A 25,760-nucleotide genomic window follows, 5' to 3' on the forward strand; every position below is an offset into this window, starting at 1 on the left:
ATTTTTGAACTTCTTAGGAGGTTGGCATTGTACGATGGCAATGCTGGTTCTTGGGCAAGAACTAACGCAAACTAAATTTAATTTCTCAAAGCAGAAATGTCTCAGTCATTGCTACTTGTACAGGTCCAACCGGTACAACACTTTCCATTGGGGCTTTGACTTGCATTTTCTTTGGTCAGCTGGGTGTCTGACATATGCAGAAACCCATCACCATGTTTAAAAGCATCCAAACCAAGCTGAGATTTCCATGCATATTTCCACCTACACATGAAAATCCGTGAGATCAAGGATAAGTGTGTCCTGCATTACGGTCAACCGACCTTATCATACACAAATATGTGTATACTCCATCACAAAACAATAAAACAAGACTGATTTTTCACATTTCTTTAATATAGGCTGAAGCAATCATAACACAGAGGAGGGAGACACAAAAATTACAGATTGTTATATTTACACCCGGCAAACAAAAAACTGCACAGGAGAGGTCAACTCTCATTACAAACCAGGAACAAAACCACAATAAGTTACCATTAGAAACAATCCTAGGTTCAGTGTGATAACCTGCTTTTACAATATGCAAAACACATCAAGTTTTTACTATTTCAAAAACAATTCGGTCAGTTTACACATTCTTTAATAAAATTTTGGCAACATTCTTTAATTTTTTAACTTCTTAAGAGATGCAAGGATATGTAATGTTGAATCTGGACTTTAACATACTACCTTTTATTGAAACGATTTCCTATATTTGTATATATGGTATTGAATGATTACAATTGTGGGGCTTATGGTTTCAGAGTTTTTTTTATATAAAAGAGCTAATAGGTAACTAACCACCATTTGCGTCATCTGCAAACTGCATCAGCTGGAGGTAACCTAAAAGCTAATTTTGTCTGACTTGTGGTCAGCACAGATTTCCTCTGTGTTGTGTTTAATACTGGGATCACCACAGGCACCACAAAGATAATACTATTTTTCTAGCCAGGGACTTGTTATCAAACTTTTTGCAGCTGTGAAACTAACTGCTGGCTCACCGAGCTTTATGTACACAAAAAAAGTACCCATAAAACAGCTTCCCACTACTTTGGGTGAACAGAGCGTTTACGTTTTGCACTTTAAGAAAGCTGTTCTACTTTAAACACTTGAAAGATCTCCTGAGGTGCTAAAGGTTGTGTAAAGTACCTGCAAGTCTGGAAAAAAAAACTTGCATTTTCCACACAACTAGCCATTAATATTCCTTGTATTTGATGTAGCGCCTATAATAATGTCAAAAGACCTCAAAGCGCTTCACAGGAAATTACTGTTAAGTGTTGTGACTGTGTACTCTATAGGGGAACATGGCATCCGATTTGCGCACAGCAATGTCCCATAGCCAGCCATGAAGTCAATGACCAATTTTATCCAGAGAATTGATAAACAGGACAACAACTAAACATTTAAAAGGATTTCAAAGGATAGTTACTCTCTGTCCCTTCATTCTGCACCAAACAGATTGAGGAAAATGGGAATAGAGGAGAAGACAGCAGCAGGAAATTAGTGAGAACTTATATGGTCTGCAACAGCCATCGCTAGTTATGGTCATGAATAAAATACAAAGCTGTCAATATAAAGCCTCAAGTTAATCACAAGCTCCAATACATTAAAGTTCAGATATGTTTTTAGGAGCAGATAACCACGCAATGCTCAAACATTATTATTCACCATTTAGTGGGTTGCCGCATTCAATAGGGGTTAGTTACAAACAGACCTGCAATATGGAACAAGCAAGCCCCTGAATGTATATTTATTGGAGCATATATCTGCAGAAGGGATAAGACCTGAGCTGTAATTCTAAGGCTACTGCTCTGTCATAAAATGAAGGTTTGATCATTTCTTCAAATTTCCACTACATGGGTCTATTTACCCAGCCTGCTGGGCCTGTCTTTTTTAAAAAAAACAAGAAAAAGCATCTTTAACTCTAGATCTCCCTGCTACCTTTTGTGTCTTTAAGGTTTAACTGCTATATTTGACACACTTTTTTTTCTCCATTGCTTTAGCATAAAGTCATATTTAAAAGTATAGAATGGGTGTTGGGAGGAGAGGGAAGCAAGCATAAAAACCAATGAGGGCACCGATAACAAAAAACTAATGTAGGCTGCATGCATACGATTAAAGCAGTTTCAGTGGTTACGTTAAATGAAAGCAAAGTCTGTACAGCGTATGAAAACTTATAAGCTCTAGTCAGATATGGCTCATTTCAATAGGATCAACATTAAGCACTAGAAAATAACTACAGTATGCTTAACTATCACAGAAACAGCATCCCATTTGTTCGTAAGTACTGTTACTGTCATGGCACTGTTAGCTTACGACTAAACATCAAATCCACGCTTACTCATCATGCCTTATTTGCGCTGTATTGCTTAAAATAGGTTAGCTGGTAATCTGCTATAATTCTTTCTATTTTACTGATTGTACAGTAACTAAGTGTAATACTGAGTGACGGTGCTTATCGCTCCACCCTATAGAAATAAATCTTTTAAAAACCCACAAATCCAATAAATTAAAACTTTTGTTTCCTCTGTGCACTATTAATTAAGCACACTCCTCACCAGCAGAAACCACATTAAATCAATCCCCTTTGCAAAAATCCCGTCGCAAAATTTTAGAAAAAGAAATGTTTTTTCTGTCGCCGACAATGAAGATTTCAACTGGTTGTGCTCTGAAGGTCAAACTATAAGGAGTCAGAGAACATCAGGTATGATTTGGCACGGTTTGGTTCGGTGGGGTGGTGGGTGGGTGGGGGAGGGGGTGAGAGGGAGAGAAGCGGGAAAGTAATAGGTAAAGCTAAAAGTTAACTACAAGAGAAATACACTTTCATATTTACAGGCCATAAAATTCAAAAGAATGCAACTAGTGACATGTTCCTCATTGCTGTTCTTTTTTTTCTCCCCACCAGTCAGTCTTTCCTTTCTTATGAATTTCCCCAGATAAAATTCATTGAAATAACACGGTGAGATTTCAAGAGAATCATTCTTCTTTTCAAATATACACTGGAATGAAGTAATCTAAGTCGGAGACTTCCTTCTTAACCTCTGCAAAGCATTTTATATCAAGTTTATTTATGAAAACCTTGGGGCAGAGCGATCATTGGTGATAGTTTTTCTCAGTTTTACACCGCGCCGGATGGCACTCAACATGTCTTCACCCTGAGGGGTTTCTGCAGCATCCAGAGCAGGCAGCTCGACTGCTGCCTCCGGCTTCTGAAGGCTCAAAGCTGTACCAGTGCAAGATTGATCCCCGTCTGTAGCTGCCACTGTGGTGCCTACGATGGACCCTCCGTTTTCCGTTATCTGTTGGCTCATCACAGATGATCTCTCCTCTTCTGTGGGGCTTATGGTTTGAGATGGCACTGGAGGGATGACGATTACCTGTGTGGCTGAATTCCAGCTGGGCAAAGGCATACCTCCTCTCTTTGGAGACACCGGCTGGTTTTCTGCAGCTTCAGAAACCTGATCAGGAGACTCATCGGGCCCAGATTGTGCTCCTGACAAGCTGCCAACATCAGGCACAGTTGGTGTTTTAACAGGGATCATTGGTGTCTTAATTGGGATGGGCCCTCCTCCCACAGTTCCTCTTCGTACTGATGGTTTAGTTGACGGAGTCCGTCTGATAGTTGCTACTCCTGGCGTGACCATCACGGGGCCCGTGTTTGTGGGCAAGCCTGCAGTGGAAGCTGGGCGCTTCGCTTGAAACATCCTGCGATAGGATTGGCTCAGGTCGCTGTTTCGTGGAATGGTGGAGGACTTGTCAAACTCGGGCTGTTCAATGTCTTGGTCACCACTGACTGAGAAGTAATCATAATCTGAAACTAAATTACAACAACAAAAAAGGCTCTGTTGATTTTAGGAAACTTATCAGTTGTAACTGAACATGAATTAATTTAGCAAATATAATGGTACATCACCTAACAGGTAGGTATTCAAATTGGCAAATACCATATTAAAATCTGCTACAGTTCTAATACTAAATAAAAGAAACGCCACAGTGTACCCAGTGTCCAATCTCAGCCCTACAGACCAAGTCTAAGGTTTAGTATCTGGTTTGTGCTTTAGCTGACGTCAGCTGGGACTGCGAAGGGCCACAGTTGCACTCATTACCCCTCAGGTGGGGAAGATGGAGGGGGATGGTAAGGAGAAATCAAAAACTAAACACCCAGTGTTCAAACTCTTGATTGCTACCAGTGATATGCGTGGATATTTTGCGAGAACAACGTTGAACTGAGCAGCAATCCTCCCTTGGTAACACTCATTGTCAAGATTCACACATAAATGTTAATAGCTTTGGGCAAAATATACTTTAGGGCAACTAGCACATGTGTAAGCAATGACTGAACCTTTGTCCTTCTGGTGCGGGTGACTTGGTGCTGAACCACACACACAGAGCATTTACACACTTGACCATGAGAGGAATTTTACAAAGACATAGATCATGAGGTTCAGAGGAAGATAACATTTGGCTTATTTGAGCTCTTTCCAGAATTCCCAGTTTACTGACTTCCCATTTCAGCTGTGTTTCATTCTTTCTTCTTCCAGATCTTAGTGGATAAATATGTTTCTTTTGAACAAGGGGTGGGGATGGAGGGCAAAAGTGTTTTTATAAACCTCCAACAAACAGACATGGTCAGTTACCTTGAGAAGGAATGGTGTCCTCAGAACAACAAGGTGTGGTAGTCTGGGTGCTGTATCCACTGGAACACTGCAATGAATCTCTGCTACTTCTCTGAGTATCCAACTGAAGCCCTCGACTCAAGGCCAATGCCAATTCATCCCGAGCTTCCAGCTCTTCCACCTGTTAATAGACAAAATAAACCGCCACAGTTTTTGCTGATATTCTTCTGATCCAAAACATATCTAGAACCCAATTACCCGAGCATCTTCGGGCTCAGCTCTGGCTGAGCTGAGAAAAACTCAATTATTCTGAAATTTATAATTCTGCAAGGCCATTCCTCAAAGATTTACAAACTATACGAAAACCAAATGCATCAGGCACTGCATATCGGAAATCAGTTACACCACAGCATGAAAGTAAACAATGCTTTCAATAGTGGACTGCAGACACATAACTCAATTGTTAGCTTAAAAACATCGAGCAAGATACAGAATTGAATGAGATATAAACCGAGACGGATAGATACATGGGAAAGAAGGTTATTAATAGAAAACAAATGGCAGTGAAATGAAATTAGAAGTCAAAATCTATTAACATGGCAGAAAATGATGAATGACTTACCTCGGTTCCTATATGAACAATACCTGGCCCACAATCTACAGGAGATCCCTATTATAACACCTTTGTTATATCACTTTTACAAAACTGGGTTACGGACCTGACATTCGGCAATTTAACTACCAATATGACAATAGTTTGTCCAGCTTCAATATTCAGATTAGTATTGGGGACGGGGGTGGGAGAAAGATCCACATTTGGCTCACGTGATGTGAAAAATACCACATGGAATGCAAATTTAAGTGCCCTCCACCCTCCCCAATAACAACAAGATTACATTTATATAACGGCTTTCATGTCGGGAGGACGTCCCAAGGCGCTCCCAAACCCCCAGCTCGGGTCCAAATCCCTGACTGTCCAACGCTTTGGGACGTCCTTCCAACGTGAAAGGCGTTATACAAATGTAATTTGGTATCGTACTTTTATCACTCACTACAAGGGAGTTTCTCCGGTTGTTCTGGCCAACAATCCTCCAAATACAATTGGTCTGTCGCTCCATGATTTGTTGTGGATCAATGCTGTGCGCAAATTGGCTGCCACATTTGCCCAAAAAGTACACAGTCACACTACTTTAGAGTATATTTTGTGACGTGCTTTGAGACGTCTTGATGACATTAAATACGCTATATCAAATACAAGGATTATTATACATTTAATATCACTTTTAACCATTTAAAAGGAAGCTATCTGGAAGATTGAATATACCTCAACAATGAGCATCAAGTTTATTTCACTAACATTAAGGTTGCTCTAGCTTAATCTAGTACATGGAATACAGTCATTACCCTCGCTGGAGTTGTGGTGGTTATACTTCTAGGTCTCTGAGCCTCTTCCGATTGCACGCTCTGGATAGCCGTTGCTGCAGCCTTGGCATCAGCATCTCGTCTCTGCTCTGAGTCTTTACGCCTTTGCAAGGTATTGACCCCAGTCTGATCATAAGGACCTGGCCTTGCCCAGTCCTAATTGAAACACATCAAAGTATTTTAAAATCTCAGCTGACTTGTTTCCACAAGCAATAAAATACGGCAGTTTAACCACAGAATTCCCCTGATTCCTGATCTTCGCTGCTCAAGGTAAATTCCGAGTGCAAACCATTCACTTTCCCCCTGGACGTATATATGTGCATAAATAAAACACAAGAGAGAGAGTCACTCAAGGACCACAGTTACCTCTTTTGTTAGACTAAACTGTGCTTTGGCAGATCCATCAGGTTCCCTAACTGGCTTCATCAGCAAGGAATGATCCTAGCATAGTTGTGGTTTACAGGGAGAAAAGATGAAATAAATAAGGGAATAAACTAAATATTAACAACACACAATTAGAATAAAAAGCAAGTACAAAGAGAATGATCTTCACCAATTTCTTGTTTGGTATATGTTAGTGGGAACGCTTTCTCATCCAATCATGCTGTTTTCATTTTCACTCAAGAACAAAGATTATCTGGGCTTAACAATCAATGGCTCTGCAGTCAGGCCCCCACTTAATGCACTGGAGCTGGCCAATGTTGGGTGCAAGAGAGCAATTCTGAGACAATCCCGACATCCATTTGGTCCCTCCCCAAACAGACGCAGTTGACAGACATTGGATATTTGCAATGAGAGGGAGTGAACGTGCATTACATCACTTCAACGTTCCATTTGGTGTATGTGTTGCGCCGCTAGTAAAGACTAGTGTTGTTAACGAAAACATTTTTTTTGATGAAGATTGAAAATCAATCAAAGTTCAAAGGAATATTAGGGCTTTGCACTTGCAGGATTAAGGACCTAAACACCTCCAAGTACCAATGTCAAGCAGGACAGACTGGCCAAGCAATAACAATGTGTTGGATTGGATTAATGCAGATCTGAAAGGCTTCACCAGCCACATCATCCCCAGATGTCAGTTCAAATCCAAGCAGGCCCCTTCCCCTCCTTAGCCCGAGGATATTTTCAATTAGACACAATACTAATTTCTTCAAGCTTGAAAGGCAGAAGGGCTGAGCAAACCCTATGATGATTCAAACCAGAAACGTTTGAGCTAAGCTTCCTAAGATGCTCAAACTAAAAGAATGAAACAATAATCATGCAAAAAAAAGGCAATATTAAAACTCGTTTGCACTGTTCAGTGAGAACCTCAATTTAAATGGTTATTTATCCTTTATAATTGGGAAAAGCACCAAACAGACAATGATCAAAAGTCAGGTAGTTTGTGAATCGAGCTATTGCATTGAACTTTTTTCCCAATTTAATGTTAGGCAGCTGCCAACAGGTAGTTTTAGTTCAATCAAACAGCAGTACCATTCATCCTTTTCAACTCGCTTAATTCTGACAAACATCACAAAATTAATGCAAAATCAAGCAGTGATATATCTGCAAACCACATAGTTTGTGCAACAAATATATAAGTTTAAAAATGATTTGTTACACACCAACAATTATACTAACTCTGCAGAGATTTGGACCACTCTGGGCAGTTTGGTTCAGTGCATTACTATACACTGTAGTTACCCATTGAGTAAACTTACATGCAAACATACTGTAAATTCATTATATACTGAATAGTCTGCCTTTAAAGGTTTATTGTAATTTATTTGACATTTGTTGAGATTCTTTTAGACAAAAGAAGGCTTTTCTGTAATAAAATTTCAGATTAAAAACGTCACATATTTTCAAATACTGCTGAAAAATAATAAAAAAACACAAACCTTCCAGCTAGGAACCCTTGATGAAGGAAACATGCCAGGACCAATGGTATAATAATGAGGATAATCTGGGAGAACAGCTGAATTAGGTCTGGAATAGGGTCGGGAGGAGGACTGAAAATGTGGGAGAAAACGAGTACCAACTGAAGCAAGGAATGGTTCGCTAGATGAACTGAAGTGATCGAACCCATTGGTCAACTGCAAATCAAAAAGCAAAACAAAAACACAAATGGAGAAATTAATAAAATGATGATGATGGCGGTGAAGAATGTCACGGCAACAACTAGACAAAAAAAAGGTTTAGGAACAGTTATCTACTGAGCTGGAAAAGTCTTCACAACCTGCAATAAATGTGCAGTCTGAAGTCAAATGTACCAGATGCCGCGCTTCAATATTAGACATTTCCTTTATAAAGAAAGTTTGCATGCGTCTTATTAATCTGAAAGCAATGCTGTCACTCAAAGCTAAGTAACACCAACTTGCAGTCTTCCCTTCAATGCTAAGAATGAACCACGCAATACAAGAAAATGGGGACAACAACAAGAAGATTACATTTGTATAGCGCCTTTCACGTCGGGAGGAATGGGGACATTTCTGTAATTAATTTGATCGTAGTGTCAATGAATCTGTGTTATACCAAGTTCCCTTCAATTGCTTCTCCCATTATTTATTTCAAAGACTCACAGGAGGCAAAGCTGCAGTACCCTACAAGTATACAATTTTCATTCTTCCCCCAGCTAAACGCAGTCTGCCACCTTGAAGTCATTAATTATGTATTGTGCATTTTTATTAGAAGTTTTGGTTAAAGCAAGCAACTGTTTTTTTCCTTCCTGCCCAATTTTTCTGCTCCTCTCTTCAGAGCAGTAAATTGCCAAGGTGTCAGTTCCACAGAGACCAGCAATCCTCATCTCCCCTCCCCCCCATTCTTTAATATGTGAGCATTGAACAGCCCTCCCTCCCCATTACCAATGGGCCTCAGCAATCTTGCTTTCTCTCAACATTTCTGCACTACAGGTAGTTGATCAAGCTGGCTTCCAATATTGTTCCTTCTCCTTTTCTTCCTCTCCAGCAGAAAGTAGTGATTAGAATCCAGGTTTAACCCAGTGTCAATAAACTGAAGAGCCCAATAGGTTTACTCTTTCTCCCTGGGCTTTGCGACAACTGCTTTTGAGAATGAATGAAATCAGAACTTCACTGCTTAGCAAATTAACACATGAAACCACCGCAAAGGACAGCCTACTGCAGCATTCCACATCAATGGTTGGAGTTACAGCTCTGGACATAAAGCTGAGGTACCCTGACCAATGCAGAAAAGTGTCACCAAGCTATTTATTTGACCCTAATTTTTAGGAGGAGGCAAGGAGGCAAAAAAGAATATATACAAGGTATATCTGGTTGTCACTCAAAGCTCACATATCTGGAGTTTCCAGTACAGAACATTGATATTTTTATGATCAGAAACTGAATCAAACAGCAGAAAATGGCCCAGAAGCCCATCAATATAACTCCTGAAACAATTCATTCTCCCCTCCATTTGGAGTGGGAACTAAGGCTACCTCACGCCCCTCTTTCTTTTTCTCTGTAACCTAAGAGGTGCTGAGGCTAAGACACTGATTGCCACTCTGAGAGAAGCTAACTCCACATAGTTGAGTACCATATGATATATTCACCCACTAAACTCTGTATTTTCTCACTGAGCCTCTGGAGGAGCTGGCAGGCAATGTTCTTTCTGATCTTAACTTCAAAGGATTGCAGAATGCTCCGATTCCCAATTTTACATACGGGGGGGTGGGGGGAGATAGAAGAGAAGGGAGAAAAACAGTCCTTGAAAATCACAAGGTTACTTTAAAAACCCAAATACAGATTCAGTGAAGACGAACATTTGAAAAGTTGAAACTAGCTCGAGTAACAATAATCTGCATATATCCTGTGATCCAGGTTTTGAAGCTTCACAGGCAAGGAGACGGACAAGGCGAGCAAAATGATCACCTTTTCTGTTGATGCCCAGGCCCCCATGGTAGACCCTGAGCTTACTGAAGTGGGGGAACTGCACTCGCTCACTGACTGGCATGTCTCAGACGCTTCAGAAGAGGCAGAGCTCGATGAATTCTGCAGCACACCAATATTTTGTGGAAGGTTGTTTAGGGAGGGGGAAGGGGAGGAAGAAAAGAGAGAAAAGCAAAAAGCAGGAAGGAGGGGGGAAAGAAGAAGCACAGGATTAGGGCCATTATAACAACGTGCTTTAAAAAGCAGCTAACACCAACAAATCACTTCAAGGATAAAAAGGCAGGAAAGAACTGAACTGCGCTAATGCACAACATGGAATGGCTTGGGACACAACCAATGTAATATTCTGATGAGAAATCTGATTTAATGAAAGCAAAACAATGAATGCAGTGAGAGCCTGGTTAATGGGGGGAAAACAACAGCATATTTGTTAGTTATTAACCATCATTGATGCACTGATTAAACTTGGCATTCCTGCTTCTGCTTCCACCCAAGCCAGTGACAGCATAGAAAATGAATAAACATGTCTACGCTGTAAAGAAGATGCACAATAGAAGCTAAATGTGAGATTAAAGTTTATACTTCACAATTTTTTTTATTTAAATGAATAATCGGCTAATGCTGGAGTAAACCATTTAAGATTTTTTTCCCACACAGTACAATATTTGAAATACTTCCCCTGCATAGGTCGAAACATTTCTAATGTTATTCTAAATGAATTGCCATACAATTTTTTTCTGTCTCGTGAAGGCATTTGTTGTACCGAGGCATAGTTAAGTACGCACTGACATCCATTCCTCATTTGAATCTAGATTTGGGGCAGTGACTAGTAAACACAACTTTTTTTTATAAAAAAATGAAATTTCAAATACTATTTTCAAATACTGACAATGGGGACAACTACAAAATTAGCAAAATGTAATTTCAAACAAGACAATGATGTGCAGAACTGCTACTCCTGGATCCCTCAGATCTGCTTCAATCTTCATATTCAATCGTCGACCAAGATCTCTTTCCTCCAATCTCCACAATGTGACCAGTTGATGTCCCCATCAACCACCCAACTTCAAAACGTCATCAATACTTTCACCAATGAGACTAAATTACTCAAAAGCTCCCCGAGCCAACTTCCCAAGCTCAGTCCTTCATAACCTCCAACTCAAGGCTTTGCAACTCGTATCCCCTCCCACTCCAGGCTCCACATGCACTGTCCTCAACTGGCTCCCAGAACTCCATAGATCAACATCAAGATGCTTGTGCTGACTTTCAATTCCCTTCATGATCATGCGCCATTGTACCTCTGCAATCACTTCAAACCATACAAGACAAGTAAGGAACTCTCTCCCAAAATCCCTTTGCTTCGAGCCTTCTCACCCCAGTCTTAAAATCCTCTTAAAAACAGATCTCTACATTCGTCCCTTTGGTCAAAACCTTGAAACTCCCCTAATTCCCTCCCTTGATATGCTTTAAGACACTTATCTATATGAAACCTACTATACAAGTACAAATTACTGTTGCAGTTTTATGTTATCACTGTTCCTTTAGGAGGAAAGTTGTCAACTTTGAGAAATTATACATTCAAATTATCCAATTTGCCGAATTGTTTTAAATGATTACCAGCTAAACACTACATTTACTGTACTAAATTAAGCATGCAGCACCATACTCTTTTGTTTTAATCAATTTTCTATCGTACTACAAAAACATTTCACATCTTTCCCATTGATGAAACTGGTTTTCAAAACTGAAACAGTTTCCTCTTTCAAGTCAAATTCATCTGTATCTATCAACTCTCTTAAAAATCCAAGACTGTCCAATGTTTAATATTCCTGTGATTGGGGAAGCCCTTCCAGCATTTCTCTTGGTCAGGGAAGAAAGAAAATAATAATATAATAATAATCCTTGCATTTGATATAGCGCTTTTCACGTCGGGAGGACGTCCCAAAGCGCTTCACAGAACACACTGTAAAGTGAATTGACTGTATATTTGTGGGCGAACGCAGCAGCCAATTGCGCACAGCAATGTCCCACAAACAGTCGTAGATTGAAAATGACCAATTTATTATTGTTTTTGGTTTTGGAGGGATTATTATTAGGCTCTGTGTGGAGTAAAGAAACTTGCCCAAGGTTTCGCCCTCTGCCTGGAATTGAACTCAGGTCTCTCACTTGCAAAGCGAGTGCTCTAACCACTGAGCTACAGGACTCCAAGAAGAAAAAGCAAGTTCCTGGGCACTCAATGTTTAGCAAGCCAGCTATTTATATCATCCTTTACAGCATTCTTTTACAAAGCCGCTGGTAGCTTAAACCTAGAGTTGATCCTTCTTTACTTCTGGCTTCCCGTCTCTGAGCTGATCTCGCTCACCTGTCTCCACTTTAAATTGACACTAACTACCATGGTCATTGCCATTTCTGACTCGTTCCTTCCAAAATTTCAAAACTCGTACCTAATTTCCTTTACTCCTCCTTTTGGTGAAATCAAGGTTCGCGAAACCATCCTGTGACTAACTCATTCTTCTGTTGGACTTCAAGATGATAGAACTCCTTACTTTCTCAAGATTTCCTGTCTTCCAATAAACTAAGAACTTTTAAATCCCCAAGATTTACATCACCTAACCATTATTAGATTAAACACTTGCAATTCTCAGTGCGAAAAAGAGTCACGATAGTAATAATTCTAGTTTCAGCACACTAAAATAGTGACTTGACTGAGTGTGCAATTTCACATACCTGATTAGTTCCTTCTGGTGGCATCGGCGATGGAGATTTTGACTGGAACGCATCCTGAGATATGAAGCCCGAGTCGTGCGAGGATACACTGGAAAGCCTCACAGGAACCTGTTGGGGCTGGTTGGAGCTGCGATAGCGATAGTGTGAAGTAGGTGAGTGAGAGTGGGATCCACTGGATCTTGAGTCACTACTGTTAACGCTGTTCAGACTGCTAAGAGAGACAAAAGGGAGGACAGGAAGGGGAAGACCAAGTACAATTAACACTCAGGCTCTACATATTAAAAGCAACAGCCACTCACTGTCAAGCCACAAAAAAAATCACAAATAAAATTTAAAAGAATAGAATTGGTACAGAAAGAAAAAAGCAAGTTCCTGGGCATTCAATATTTAGCATGCCAGCTGTTTACTTCAGCCTTTACAGTATTCTTTTACAAAGCTGGTGGTAGCTTAAACTGGAAAAGTGTGTGCAATAAATTAACAGCAACGCACTTAGTAAACTTTTTTTCTTTCTTAGCAAAAGAAAAAAAGTGAATATGACAGTGAATACAAACACATCATGCCAACTACTATGCATTACAGGGAATGGGAGCTTTTCTTAACAATAACAGAACCAGACACAGAACAGGAAGGTGGACTATCACATTGGGAAACAGCTTTTCCTGGTATTAATTATATAAAGCACTTACTGGATTAACCCATGGATTAGTACAACAGCATTTCGGTACAAACAAATTGCAAGATTACCAAGTTTCTAAACGTTGTAGTTTTACAATTTACTCGTTTTACTATTTTATTACATTCAGCAATAGTCATTTGCAGAATAAAGGGTAGAAGACAAACAAACTGAGAATCTGAAAACTGGCATGAGACATTTAATTCTCAAAAGGTTCAATTGAAACCAACTGGAAAAATAAAGCTGACATGAACGAAATACTTTCTGTAACATGCGTACACAGGTATCTTTCCTTACTGAACCTCGCATCACTAAGTTTACCATAACACATGAATTTAAGGATGTAACTATACATCTTTGCTGCTACAGGTAGGTGACACCGAGAAACTTTCTACAGTAGACGCTACAGTAGAACATTGCCACAAGCTGCCCCCTTATAAGCCGGCCCCAATGGTTTTAGTGCATGGACCTAGAGTTTTAAAAAAAAATTCCATGAATAAGAACAAATATAAAATTTAAATCTGTAACTGTACAGTTAGCCCTCAAACTCAGCTAACTATGAAACTATTCCTCAATCTGTGCTATAGAAACAGTGTATGTTGAATGTGTGCACAGTGGGTTATATAGTTTGCACCTTCACATACCTGCAGACACTGGACTTCCTGGACATAGTGGTGCTGGGAGAAGATGGAGGAGTTTGGTATGTCCAGTTATAGTCAGAGCCTTTTAGATCAATGATTACCTAGAGTGAAAAATACAATTAATTACAAATAAAAACAATACATTGCAGGGTGAAATGGGCCAGGAATTGGGCAAATTACAACATATGTTTTTGGATTCATGTTCCTTGTCAGGATATAGATAATTTTAAAAAACTTTAATGCATCAAGTTGCAAAAAACAAAACAAGAAAAGCAGAATTATAAATAGTTACAGGAAAGTATTGAATCATCCAAGTCACTACTTATCAATGGAAACACCAAGCAGTACCGATAAGTTGCTTACGCTCGAGAGAAGATTTAAAAAGTTACATTGAGGATTGACTGACCTGCTCACTGGCTGAAGGCAGCTTGTGAGGATCCACAGTCAGATTAGTCAGGTCATCTGCAATGGTTTGGAGGTGGGTTACTTCTCCCAGCATCGACATTTCTTCTTCCTGAGGCAGGAATAGAAGTTTAATAAGAACAACCTGATATATAGAACAGCGCCCAGGTAGGGTCCCAGAGCACTCCACAGTGACTCCAAGCCAGGGGAAGGGGGAGGTGACCGTAAGCACGATCAAAAATATACCTCTTTAACAGTAGTGATCAAGAAGTGCTGTTTGTGCCAGTACTGAGCTGAGTGATTACTTGACCCTGACTTCTCGGATGGCTCTATGGATAAAGTGGAGTCCTGTAGCTCAGTGGTTAGAGCACTCGCTTTGCAAGCGAGAGACCTGAGTTCAATTCCAGGCAGAGGGCGAAACCTTGGGCAAGTTTCCTTACTCCACACAGAGCCTAATAATAATCCCTCCAAAACCCAAAACAATAATAAATTGGTCATTTTCAATCCATGACTGTTTGTGGGACATTGCTGTGCGCAATTGGCTGCCGCGTTCGCCCACAAATATACAGTCAATTCACTTTACAGTTGTTCTGTGAAGCGCTTTGGGACGTCTTCCCGACGTGAAAAGCGCTATATCAAATGCAAGGATTATTATTATTATTAAGTCACTATCCAATGTAGGACTGAGCCAGCAGGTCGCAGGTTCCATTGCTAGTCTGTGCTGATTCAGCAGGACCATTAATGAAGTGAGAAAAGCTCGGGTTCAGCTGCAATGCTCTCTCTTCGGTCAAACAATCTGCTGCTACTCGGTCTGTCTAGACTTGCTCATGAAAAAGAAGCCACTGCCAACGTGTGGAATTTTAGCCCAGTAAGAGCCAACACTTTAGAGGAGTCATCTCCCAACTAATCTGTTCGGGATTAACTTCAACCACTTGTCACAGTTTGGGTTGATGTGATAACTGCAAGTCGTCACTTTTATTTCCAGTCAATTTATCAGTAAAACTTGACAGAAATCTGTATGCTTGTAAACTTGTAACCGTGCCCTGAAGAAGGCAATACTTTTTGGTTCCATGGCAACATGCACCAACAATTACTTTTTCTGAGACGACATTACTTGGCAACATCTAAGATGTACCTACAACAACATCCTCTCGGCAATCTGAATTTCCAGCTAAATAAAAAGATTTTTTTAAAATTAAAAGTCCACCATTTCTGGCCTCTGTGGGACCATTTACCCTAGCCTGTTAAGTGTAATTTAATAAACTTACAACAACAGGTCGCAGCATGGACACAAAACTACAGAAGCGACTGCGTTCTTCAATGAGAGCCCTACGGACGGCTTGCTTTTCAGTTTCTTCCAGCAGAAGGTACTTATCATTGACATCTTGTAAAGCACTGTCCAACTGAGGCTGAATATCCCCCTTTCCTGAAAACAGAAGAAGAATTATGCATTTCAAATAAAAATAATCATTCTGCAGTTTTTTTTTAAATAGAAAAAAATCCTTCCCCTACCCCCTCAAAAAAGACGAATTATTTCCAATAATCTACAGGAAAAAATAATGAATGTAAGACTTTTAAAGGAATTAGTTTCTCATGTGATACTTAGCTTAATGGACTACTGGTATTCATGACCATTCTCCAGGGCAGGTTTGTCATACATTTAGCTTATGGTTAGCAACCTTCACCATCATCAATGCCCAAAGAGGCAGAAGCTTCTTTTTAGTTATTCTTGAAGTAAACTAAAAGAAACTTGACTTTGCCACAAACCTTGTTTTGCCTGTAATTTTTCAGTCCAAATATTTCTAAATAAATCTTGCAGAAGGGGTTTGTAGATGTCAAAAAAGGTGAATATAAATAAGCACTCATATCTACTCGGAGTTCACAACCATTATTATCAGACTCATCATATTCCCTCATCATATTACTTCTGATAACTATATTATGGTTGAGTGTTCATTTTAAAAAGGGGCAGATTACCTGTGTTTTTTTTAAAAAGTACCTCACCAACAAAGTTGTAAGATAAATTCTTTCCTTTGGAGTTTTCAGTTACCAAAGTCTCATAAAAAAAAATTTCAACAAAAAGCAGTCAAATTTAGACTACAAGAAGTTACATAAAAAGCATGAAATTCAGATGCTCCATTTATGAATGTATAATGGCGTAGTCAATTTTTCTAAACTTCAAAAAGTTTCAGAGTCAATTATCGCTCATATTGGAGAGCAACATCTGCTGGAACAGCTGGTAGTAATATTTGATGGCTACATTTTGTCATCATTTTGCAAACTCAATTTGTTTCTATATTATATAGTCACATGTTCATACCTCATCATTCCCTTCAAAATTCAAATAGAATCGCAATGTCTAAATAGATTTCTCTAATTTTACCCAGTTAACAATTATTAACATATAAACCCTGTGCCGCAAATATGTAGTTTTTCACTGGACATTGAAGCAACTGATGACTAAAAATGCAATCGAAATAGCTCTTTGCTTCATAACTAGAGCATATCAGGAAAAACTAAACACTGCTATTTCTGTCAACGTGCAAACCAGAAAAGGGGAAAAACATCTTAACCCCTTACATTCAAAAGGTCCGACAACACATTCAACAAAAAAAAAACTCTGTGACATGAACAAGCAGATTTCTTATATCTATCTTAAGAAACAAAACACATTCCATTCAGGCTTTATCGCTTTTAAAAATACAACCTTGAACTCCCTTCCATACCCCAGAGACTCACAAAACACCAAAAGCACACTAAATTGGTTGCAAGGAAACGCATAGTGAGACACTGAAACAAAACGTCATTGACATGCTTTGATTGGGGTTGCTAAAATATGGTGCTCCTAATACTTAAATCACCAGGAATTCTTTGGTGCACAAACCACTCACAGAACAATGAAGTAATGCGGCAGGAACAAGAAACCACAAACAAGGCTACTACATAGAGGGAACGATGTCAACTGCAGATATGGAGTTGTTTCAGCTCCCTTTGCCTCCTGGAACTAACATAAGTAGATATGGGCTCAAAGGGATCCTGGTTGACTAAATCAAAACAGTAAAGGTCTGTACCAGAGAGTAAGCATGTGATGAAGATCAATTGCTGTTGAATTAATGGAGCTAAGTGGGTATTAGTCCTGTTGTGTACATTTCATTGCAAAGTGGAATTGGATCGTCATTTAAAGAGGATAAGAGATTTTATTCATTGTCATGTTCTCACAGCAACTGAGAAGTTTAGTGCTATATGAGAACTTCATGAAAATCAAACATTCCTTCTAATTCCACGCATAATAAACTTTATTGTTTTAAATGGTCTTAAATGTTATCTCTTCGTTTGTAAATTTTGTTTTAAAAAAGCATTTACAAGAAATAATTATCAGGGGAAGAAGTGCAATATCAGGTTGTGTCTCACCTCCGCTAATAAATCGTTAAATATTTTGGGAAGATCATTAGAAGCTGCAAATTAGATTCCAATGTCGTTGTTTCTTTACTCGTCATTACAGCAAAATATTTGATATTTGGGGATTTATTTTTCTCTTGAGTTACATTTTTACTGTACTGCTATACTTTTCTGCAAATGTAAAAGATGTTTAACATGATGGATAGTAAATATAATCCATGCCACAGATTTTGCTGGCAGCATAGTAAAATCTGTCAAAAATATGCAGTTTGCTGTTCACGCCATAAAATCTAAAACTCTATCCCTTTGGGTTACTTCCACATACGCACTGCACTGTAAACTCAACCCACATTTCCCTTCTGTCCAAGTCTGAAGGATTACTCCAAACCCACATGAGGCAGTCACCTCAATGAATATTTTGTATTTCATGGAGATGACATTGGAACTTGCAATTGAATCTGCACTTTGCACACGTAGGAAGCATCAACAGTGGCAAATACCAGAACCTTTATGCAATCCTCATATTGATTTAATTCCTATTCAAAAATTACGTTGAATCCATCTTAATTACTTCCTTAAATTGAAGTGCATGATGAGAAGCCACAGGATACTAGTTCACACTTAACCCTACTTGGAAATTAAGGCTAGATCAATGCACTTATTTGAAATAAAACTATATCCCTTAGTCTTGTTTATTTTTCATTTCATTTTATATTAAAAAAATAAACTTCACTGGGGAACTAAACCATAGAAATGTGGAGAATAAGACTTCCCACAACCTGAACAGTCCCTACAATTAACATACATAAAGACTCCACGTTTTAAATGAGTAAAATCTTTCCCCACATTCCTCATACATTTCAGCTGGCAGGAAATAGTGGAGGATACCCAACGGTAAAAGACTGATAATGATCTTTCCAAAAAACAATTAATGTCAGTAAGTGCAATTCCTTTTGTACTGCACACTTTCAGAGATGGAATGAATTTGTGCTCAATAGTGAACAACAGAGGGACTTCACATGAATTAAAACCAATTGTAACCTCGTTCTGCATTAGGTTTAGATTACCGTTATGTTAGGCTTGAGATATTACTAAGCGTTCCTCCAATTTCACCCAATGTATTCACAAAAAAACAAGAGGAAGCAAACATACATTTTAAGGCAACCAAGAACTTGGAACTGGCTACAGATTACACGGATTGGCAATTTCATTTACGTGTTTACATTACAGAACCATTTAAACTAAAATAATCAGAAAAATGTCCTTGGCTGCCAATTGTTTAGAATGCATCCATTTGCATCATGGAGCAGTTTCCACACCATCGTTGGTGACAGACATGCTCATGGCTTGGAATTTGCGACACACTCTGGCTTCTGAACCTTCCTTGATCTCTGGGGAAAGTCTGTAAAGGCCAGCAATGCAAAATACACCAATCATCCAATTCAAAGGATCACTGAGCTTGAGCTTTTTTTTGAGGGAGGGAATGGGGGAAGAAAGAAGAGGCAAAGGGAAGAAACAGACTGGCAGTTAGTGGTGACGACTATTCATACACATCTAGCCCACAAAATAGGTTCAATCACCAGCGAGCAGGGTAGAGTGTAGCTCAACTTACCAAAAACATCAGCTAGCAGGAAGAAGATATGGCACAGCAAAATTTGATACAAAGAGGGAAAGAAAATAAGTCAAACTAATCTTCAAGGTGTCGTGCACAAACACATGCACGCACGCACACTCTCACACACACCTATGATTTTTTCCAAAATTGTACATGCATACACAAACCCACACTTTGTTTCAACAAAACAAGGTAAAATGAACCCGATCTACATATTTGCACTTGGTTACAATTTTCCCACCAGGTTAAAAATTACTTGCATAAAAATATTTGCAATATTACTGGGCCATTAACTGTAAACCATCTTATTAAGAACGTCAATCATATGATCACATTTTGGCACCGATGAGCCCACTCACTGAAGTTCTGCAAGTGTGTCATAAAGAGGCTAAACAATTGGATGATGCATAATTTTAAATAGTGGGCGAGAGTGTAGGAGAATTAATATGTAGAGATTTTTCAATAAGAAGTGAAAGATGATGGGTGATCATGACATTTAACTCTCATAACTATTTATAGAAAGCTTCAGTTGCTACTAAACTATATTGTCCGCCTATTTTAAATCAGCAAAGCAATTTGGTTTCAAGGAGACATTGAGAAGCTTATCTGAAGTTCCAGAATTACAGTATTATGTAAAAGTACTGATTAAATGAAGCTAATAATTGACTTTACTTTGTCTACACCTCTGTAGTAGCTGATCTGTTCATTTATAATATTTAATAACTTCTGGAAGGCAGCAATGCATTGCAATAGTCTATATACAATTGACAGAAATGAATCTGAATAAAATGTTTTAATAGCCTTCTTGTAGAAGGAAGGATGCAGTCAGCTTACTCATTTCTCACTACTTTCACAAAGACTTAATTCACGAAGATCAACATTTTGCACACTTTACAAATAAAGGCTAACACAAGGTTACATTTTCTTTAACCTTATACCAATACTTAGAAAACTGCAACAATTAGTTTAAAAAAATGCCTGTGTTTTCCTAAATAGATTGGGAAGTACAGTATAAACATGTAGAAATGAAAGGCAAGACACATCAGATCACAATTTCTCCCTATTTTAAGTAGTACATCAATCATACACCAACCTGGAAGAATGTATATAAAAATGATGCTCATTAATGTTCTCCATTTATCCACCAGACCACAATATAGCTTTATGTTATTGTGCCACGCAGAGACATAGATAAACCTGCCATCAACTTATTTTCCATATTGTGTCTTAGCCTAGTCTCTGTTCTCCAGAAATAGTGCTGCTCCCACATTAAGAAGCTCAGGAAGCCATCCAGGGGTCTCTCCTCCTCCCTCATTCTGAACACAATCTACTCTTTACAATGACAGACTGGCAGATCTTGGTGGTACATGGCAGCCCAGTCAGGGACTCAGATTGATGAGCAAAACAGGAATCAAGCAAATGGCTTTAGCCCAATTTGTAACAAAAGGTGTACGAAAATATGCATCGGAAATTGACTTTTTTTAAAAAAAAGCAACTGTTTTAAATAAAGCACTACATGATGAGTCAAGCAGTTCAAATTTATCAACAACATTGCAAACCTAGAAAACTGCTGACTGCTTACATGTAAGAATGCCCTTCCATTTTGACCCTCATCGTTAAAAAGCTAATGAAATCAATTTCTTAATAAAACTATTGCTCACAGACAAAGCATGTTGCTGACTAAGTTGCTGGAGAGTTTATTCACAATTTCCCTGCATAATATGCTCGTGATCTTCCCCTATTCCATTCTGATAAAAGGCTGAATAAAATTGAGGCTGGAGGCTTGAAATTTCAATTTCCCTGCAACAAAAAGACTTGCTGTCCAAGCACCTGTTATTCAAATAATCTTTGGTATATAGCTCAAGAACAGCATTGGAACAATCCTGGTTAAAGCAACTAACGACATTCTGTCCATCTGCTACCAGGGGTCTCTCTGCCTCCTTGATCTCTCTGCTGCCACCACCTCTCTTCTCAGCTCCACCTTCATGAACCTGCCCTTGCCTGGTTCAAATACTACCTCTCCCACCATCTCCACCAACGGCTTCTCCTTCAGCCCCCGCACCGTCAACTGTGGCGTCCTCAGGGCTCTGTCCTTGGTCCTCTCCTTTTCAACATGTACATGCTCCCTCTTGGTGGCATCATCCGCAGACATGGGGTCAACTTCCACATGTATGTAGATGACACCCAACTCTCTCTCTGCCTCCACCCTTGACTCCAGGACCACTGCTATCCTCACAGACTACTGTCAGACATGGTCCTGGATGGGGGTTAACCTTCTTCAGTTGAATGTCAACAAGACCGAGGCTCTCCTGATTGGCTGCAGTCAGCTCCTCAATTACCTCGGGCGCTGACAGCATCACCGTTCATGGATGCACTCTGCACCTCATGAGCCACTTGGACTAACAGCTGTTTGGCGTGACTTAAAGGTTGAAAAAAATAAGGGGAAGATAGAAAATGGGATCTACAAAGAGAAGTAAGAAAGAGAAGAGACTAGCAATTCCATTTTCATTGAGAGTGCTGAGATCCATTGAAACATCAGAAAAAATATGTGGGTTTGAAGTCCTGATCTCAAGTATTCTGAACAAAGGTGCCACCTTTGGAAAGTCTTCCGCTGGCTTCTGTTGTGTGATCCTGGAGACCTGGTTCATAATTGTGTAAGTGGAACGAGGGATTACCTAAGCCCAAATACTGTAAGGAAACAAAGGGATGGGAGAGACAAATAACTGAATAAAAAGAGAACAGTGAACCAATTACACTCTGTTTTATTTCCAGTATTACATAATGCTCGTTTTGTCTTCTTCATTTCAGATCTGTTCATTCATTTGTAGTTATACTACATACTGGACTAAGAAGGCAGGCAAATAACCTACTCTCTTTTCTCTGTCACTGTCATAGAAATAGCACTAATAATCGTTGCGTTTGATATAGCAGCTTATTAGGTCTTTGAGACGTCTCAAAGCGCTTCACAGGATATACTGTAAAGTATAGTGACTGTATGTTTTGTTGGCGAAATGTTGACTGAGGTTGGTCTAAGTCATGGCAGCAGTTCCAGAGGAATGTCTGCTGGTGAAGCAGGATTAAACAACTAGTTCCACGTAGTGTAGACGCCAACCTGCAGCAAATGAAAGTATAAGATTTAAAACTTACACAGTCTTTGAGAAAAAGTCTGAAGCCACAGTTCTGACATCCAGCCAGATGAAACCAGATTGATTAATCATAAACGCCTGCAAATCACTAACTTGTAGCTAAAATTAAAAGTCACCACAGAGTGGTTTTCCAAGTTTGAAACTTCAAATTACAATAAACTAGTGATTTGAGGAGCAGGTCCTTAGATGTGGGCATCCATGATGAGCTCTCGAATATTGGTTGCTTGAAGCTAGGCTATAAATCTTCCCAACTGATTATGGGAGTTTTCCTAAACGAAGTCTCCTTCAGAAGACAGCCGACCCAAAGGTTCAGTAAATTGATGACCCCACTCAGCATGGAATTGAACAATAAAGAACGTACGGTCTGAGGTGATCTGGAGGTAGAGGAACTCAGCAACCAAGACTCCAGTAGAGCTCTACTTTCCAAGTCTCCTGCTCAATATGGCTACTGCTGGAAAGTGCACATTTGTAGATATAATCAATATCTGGCTTAATTGCCACATTTTCCCTCAGTCAAATAGCTTCCAAAGTTCAGCTTTTATTTGAAAAAGGAACAGCAAGAGGAATGACAACAAGTTCAAGGGCAGAACTGGCAGCTCTTTGCATTACTTAGCAAAAAACATAGGCTTCTTGCATTAGGACTGTGGAATCAGATAAGGAAGCATCCGACAAACCAAGATATGAATTCCATCATCTTAAAAACTGGGCAGGTGGCAGCTACCATGTGCCGTAATGACCTTTTACCAAATCCAGCTAAACCAAAGCTTCATTTTCATGCATTCATTATCCTTATTTATTGTTTCTACCCAATTTCCTTATGTAACACAGCTCTTATGATTCTAATTTGCTCTATTCTGGTGATGCATATGGTTCTATTCCCACATTCGGGTCATTAATATATTAAGAAAGCAAGGAAAATGTAGTTCCTTTCTTAATAATGTGTGAAGGACAGCCTCGATGGTGCAATGGATGGAACTGCAGCTTACAGACCAATTACTTGCTTGTTCGGATCCTGGTCCATGCTGAGCTCACTGGTCTCAGCCGGGGTTGGAATGGGAGACTAAATTAGTCCTGGTCTTCTCAGGATTGGAGAGGGGAAAACCAGCCAGCATTTCCGTCCTGGTCCTTCTACAGCACCTTTTACTGGCTGTGCACATGTATGGTGGGGAGAAGTCAGGCTCGGCTGCGATACTCATTGTAGTCGAGTTTCCTGACGACACTCAGTGCAAAGGCTTACATATGAATAATGGCCACTTGGGCAGGAGGGAAACCAGTATTCGTGGAACCATATCCCAGCAAGATGGAGGGAGCGGGTGGCGGAGTAGGGGGTAAGCTGATCAGATAGGTAGCGAGGTGCGAGGGCATGAAGGGATTTGAAAATGAGTGAGAGGATCTTGAAATTGATCTGTTTGGTAACCGGGAGCCAATGGAGCCTGGCAAGGGCTGGTGTGATGGGGGTACGGAGTTTTGTGCGGGTGAGTATCTGGGCAGCAGAGTTGTGGATTAATGGAATTTTGTGTAAGGTGGAGCTGGGAAGACAACAACAACAACAAAATTACATTTGTGTAGCGCCTTTCACATTGGGAGAACGTTCCAGGGAGCTGGACAGTCAGTGTTTTAGACCCGAGCTGGGGGGCGGGATCGGGGATGGTTGAGGGCAGGGGGGGAAGGAGGGTGATCAAAAGCACGGTCGAAGAGGAGGGTGTTGAGATGGATCTTGAAGGAGGCAAGGGAGGGGGTGAGCCGGAGGAACTGCGGGATGGAGTTCCAGAGAGTGGGGGCAGAGTGGCAGAAGACCAGCGAGGAGGGCATTGGAATAGTTCAGCCCGGAAGTGACGAAGATGTGGAAGAGGGTTTTGGCTTTGTTGGTTATGAGGTATGGATGGAGGGGGGCAATGTGACGGCAGACAAAACATAAATCAGAGTGAATTTAACTTATACACCACCAACCACGAAAAGATGTGCTATTCTTATTGCATTTATTTTATTGGAGTCTTGTCGATTTATAACAGATTTTAAAGTTTAGAATTAAATAATTACCAAAAAGAAACAAATCAACTCTACTGAAAACACATTTATTAAGTTGTCCGAGTAAAGGTCTGAGATTTATGAACTGGATAGGTTTCTGGTTGGTGCTATTAAAAGTTGCACAAAGCTACTTCATCATTCTCAAATCTAGGCTTCACTATCAATGGATCGCTGAAAGCTAAACTTGTTACAATTTTTCTTAATTTCCTAGTAAACTGACAGAAAGCCTAATTAACAACTGTAGTTTTCCTCCAGCAAGGGAGGACTCGGTAATACTCAACGTTCATTGGGCTTGGATAAAGTTAATAGGAATTCTGAATCACATCACCAGAAATGATGCAGCAGCAAACTACCCACAGATGTGCATGTGTCAATGAATGAGGTTTCTGACGGTACTCTAACTCAGGACAAGTGGAGATCTACAGTGTTGAAGAGTATTGCTACGTTTGGAATGGAGGGCCTTATTTAGACGTGCCCTACCCGAATGCCACAGTTAATGGCTTGACACACTAATCACCCCTCAGCTAAGTACATACACTAAATGTATGAATCTATTGCTGTTTTCCCATGGAACGTGATGATTATTACAACTAATTGTCAGCAGGAAAAAAACTTAACTTGTGCAAAAATATTCACATCTCCCCCACTCTACCCTATTATGAAAGTGAGCTGCTGGAAAGCCTTTCTAGTTTTCCACCCGAGCTGTTATGTTTTGCTCTGCGGCTTCATAATGCCGTCTTTAAATCCTGTCTAAAAACCTAGCTGTTCATCCGAGACTACAAGTTACCTTCCCACCCCCGCTTGATGTCCGACAGGATCTCTGTAAAGCGTTCCAAAATGTTAGCATACGTGAACAGCATTTTTTAGATGCAAGCTGCAATGTATATTTAAAATTCCACCTGAATCCTGACATTCTCAAATCTCGACTAACCCAAGCTTCAGTCAAGGCTACATTCCAAAGCTGCTGTTCCTCTATAAATTGAGTTTGGCCAGGTTTAGGGCACAGGTTATCATAAACACAAAATTTGTAATGAAATCATTTGAGCCCTCACTCACAAGGAGGACAAATCTGCAGAGGTTGTGGCTTTGCATTGAATTAAACCCTGGTTTAAATAGAAACTATTTCAGCAGTTTGTATAATGTGCTGAACAAGTAAAGCTGCACCATGGTA

The 25,760-nt window shown here is 39.7% G+C and overlaps 1 protein-coding gene across 5 annotated transcripts in view; it reads right to left on the minus strand.

Moving 5' to 3' along the window:
* Positions 1 to 372: 372 nt before the first annotated feature.
* The window catches only part of LOC103185087 (MTSS I-BAR domain containing 1), a 29,181-nt gene continuing 3,793 nt past the window's right edge, over positions 373 to 25,760 (minus strand). The window contains exons 4-13 of one of the 5 annotated variants that reach the window (XM_042331961.1): positions 19,413 to 19,424; positions 15,670 to 15,827; positions 14,406 to 14,513; positions 14,003 to 14,100; positions 12,686 to 12,896; positions 9,941 to 10,060; positions 7,955 to 8,149; positions 6,057 to 6,230; positions 4,674 to 4,833; positions 373 to 3,853 (exon numbers count right to left, since the gene is read on the minus strand). In XM_042331961.1, the coding sequence (XP_042187895.1) occupies positions 3,105 to 3,853; positions 4,674 to 4,833; positions 6,057 to 6,230; positions 7,955 to 8,149; positions 9,941 to 10,060; positions 12,686 to 12,896; positions 14,003 to 14,100; positions 14,406 to 14,513; positions 15,670 to 15,827; positions 19,413 to 19,424 (1,985 nt within the window). In that variant the 3' untranslated portion in view covers positions 373 to 3,104. The remainder of the gene's footprint in view (positions 3,854 to 4,673; positions 4,834 to 6,056; positions 6,231 to 7,954; positions 8,150 to 9,940; positions 10,061 to 12,685; positions 12,897 to 14,002; positions 14,101 to 14,405; positions 14,514 to 15,669; positions 15,828 to 19,412; positions 19,425 to 25,760) is intronic. The other 4 variants (XM_042331962.1, XM_042331963.1, XM_042331964.1 and 1 more) reach the window with 4 other exon arrangements.

This window comes from Callorhinchus milii, unplaced genomic scaffold (assembly GCF_018977255.1).
Source record: "Callorhinchus milii isolate IMCB2004 unplaced genomic scaffold, IMCB_Cmil_1.0 Scaffold2, whole genome shotgun sequence".
NCBI classification, from domain to species: domain Eukaryota; kingdom Metazoa; phylum Chordata; class Chondrichthyes; order Chimaeriformes; family Callorhinchidae; genus Callorhinchus; species Callorhinchus milii.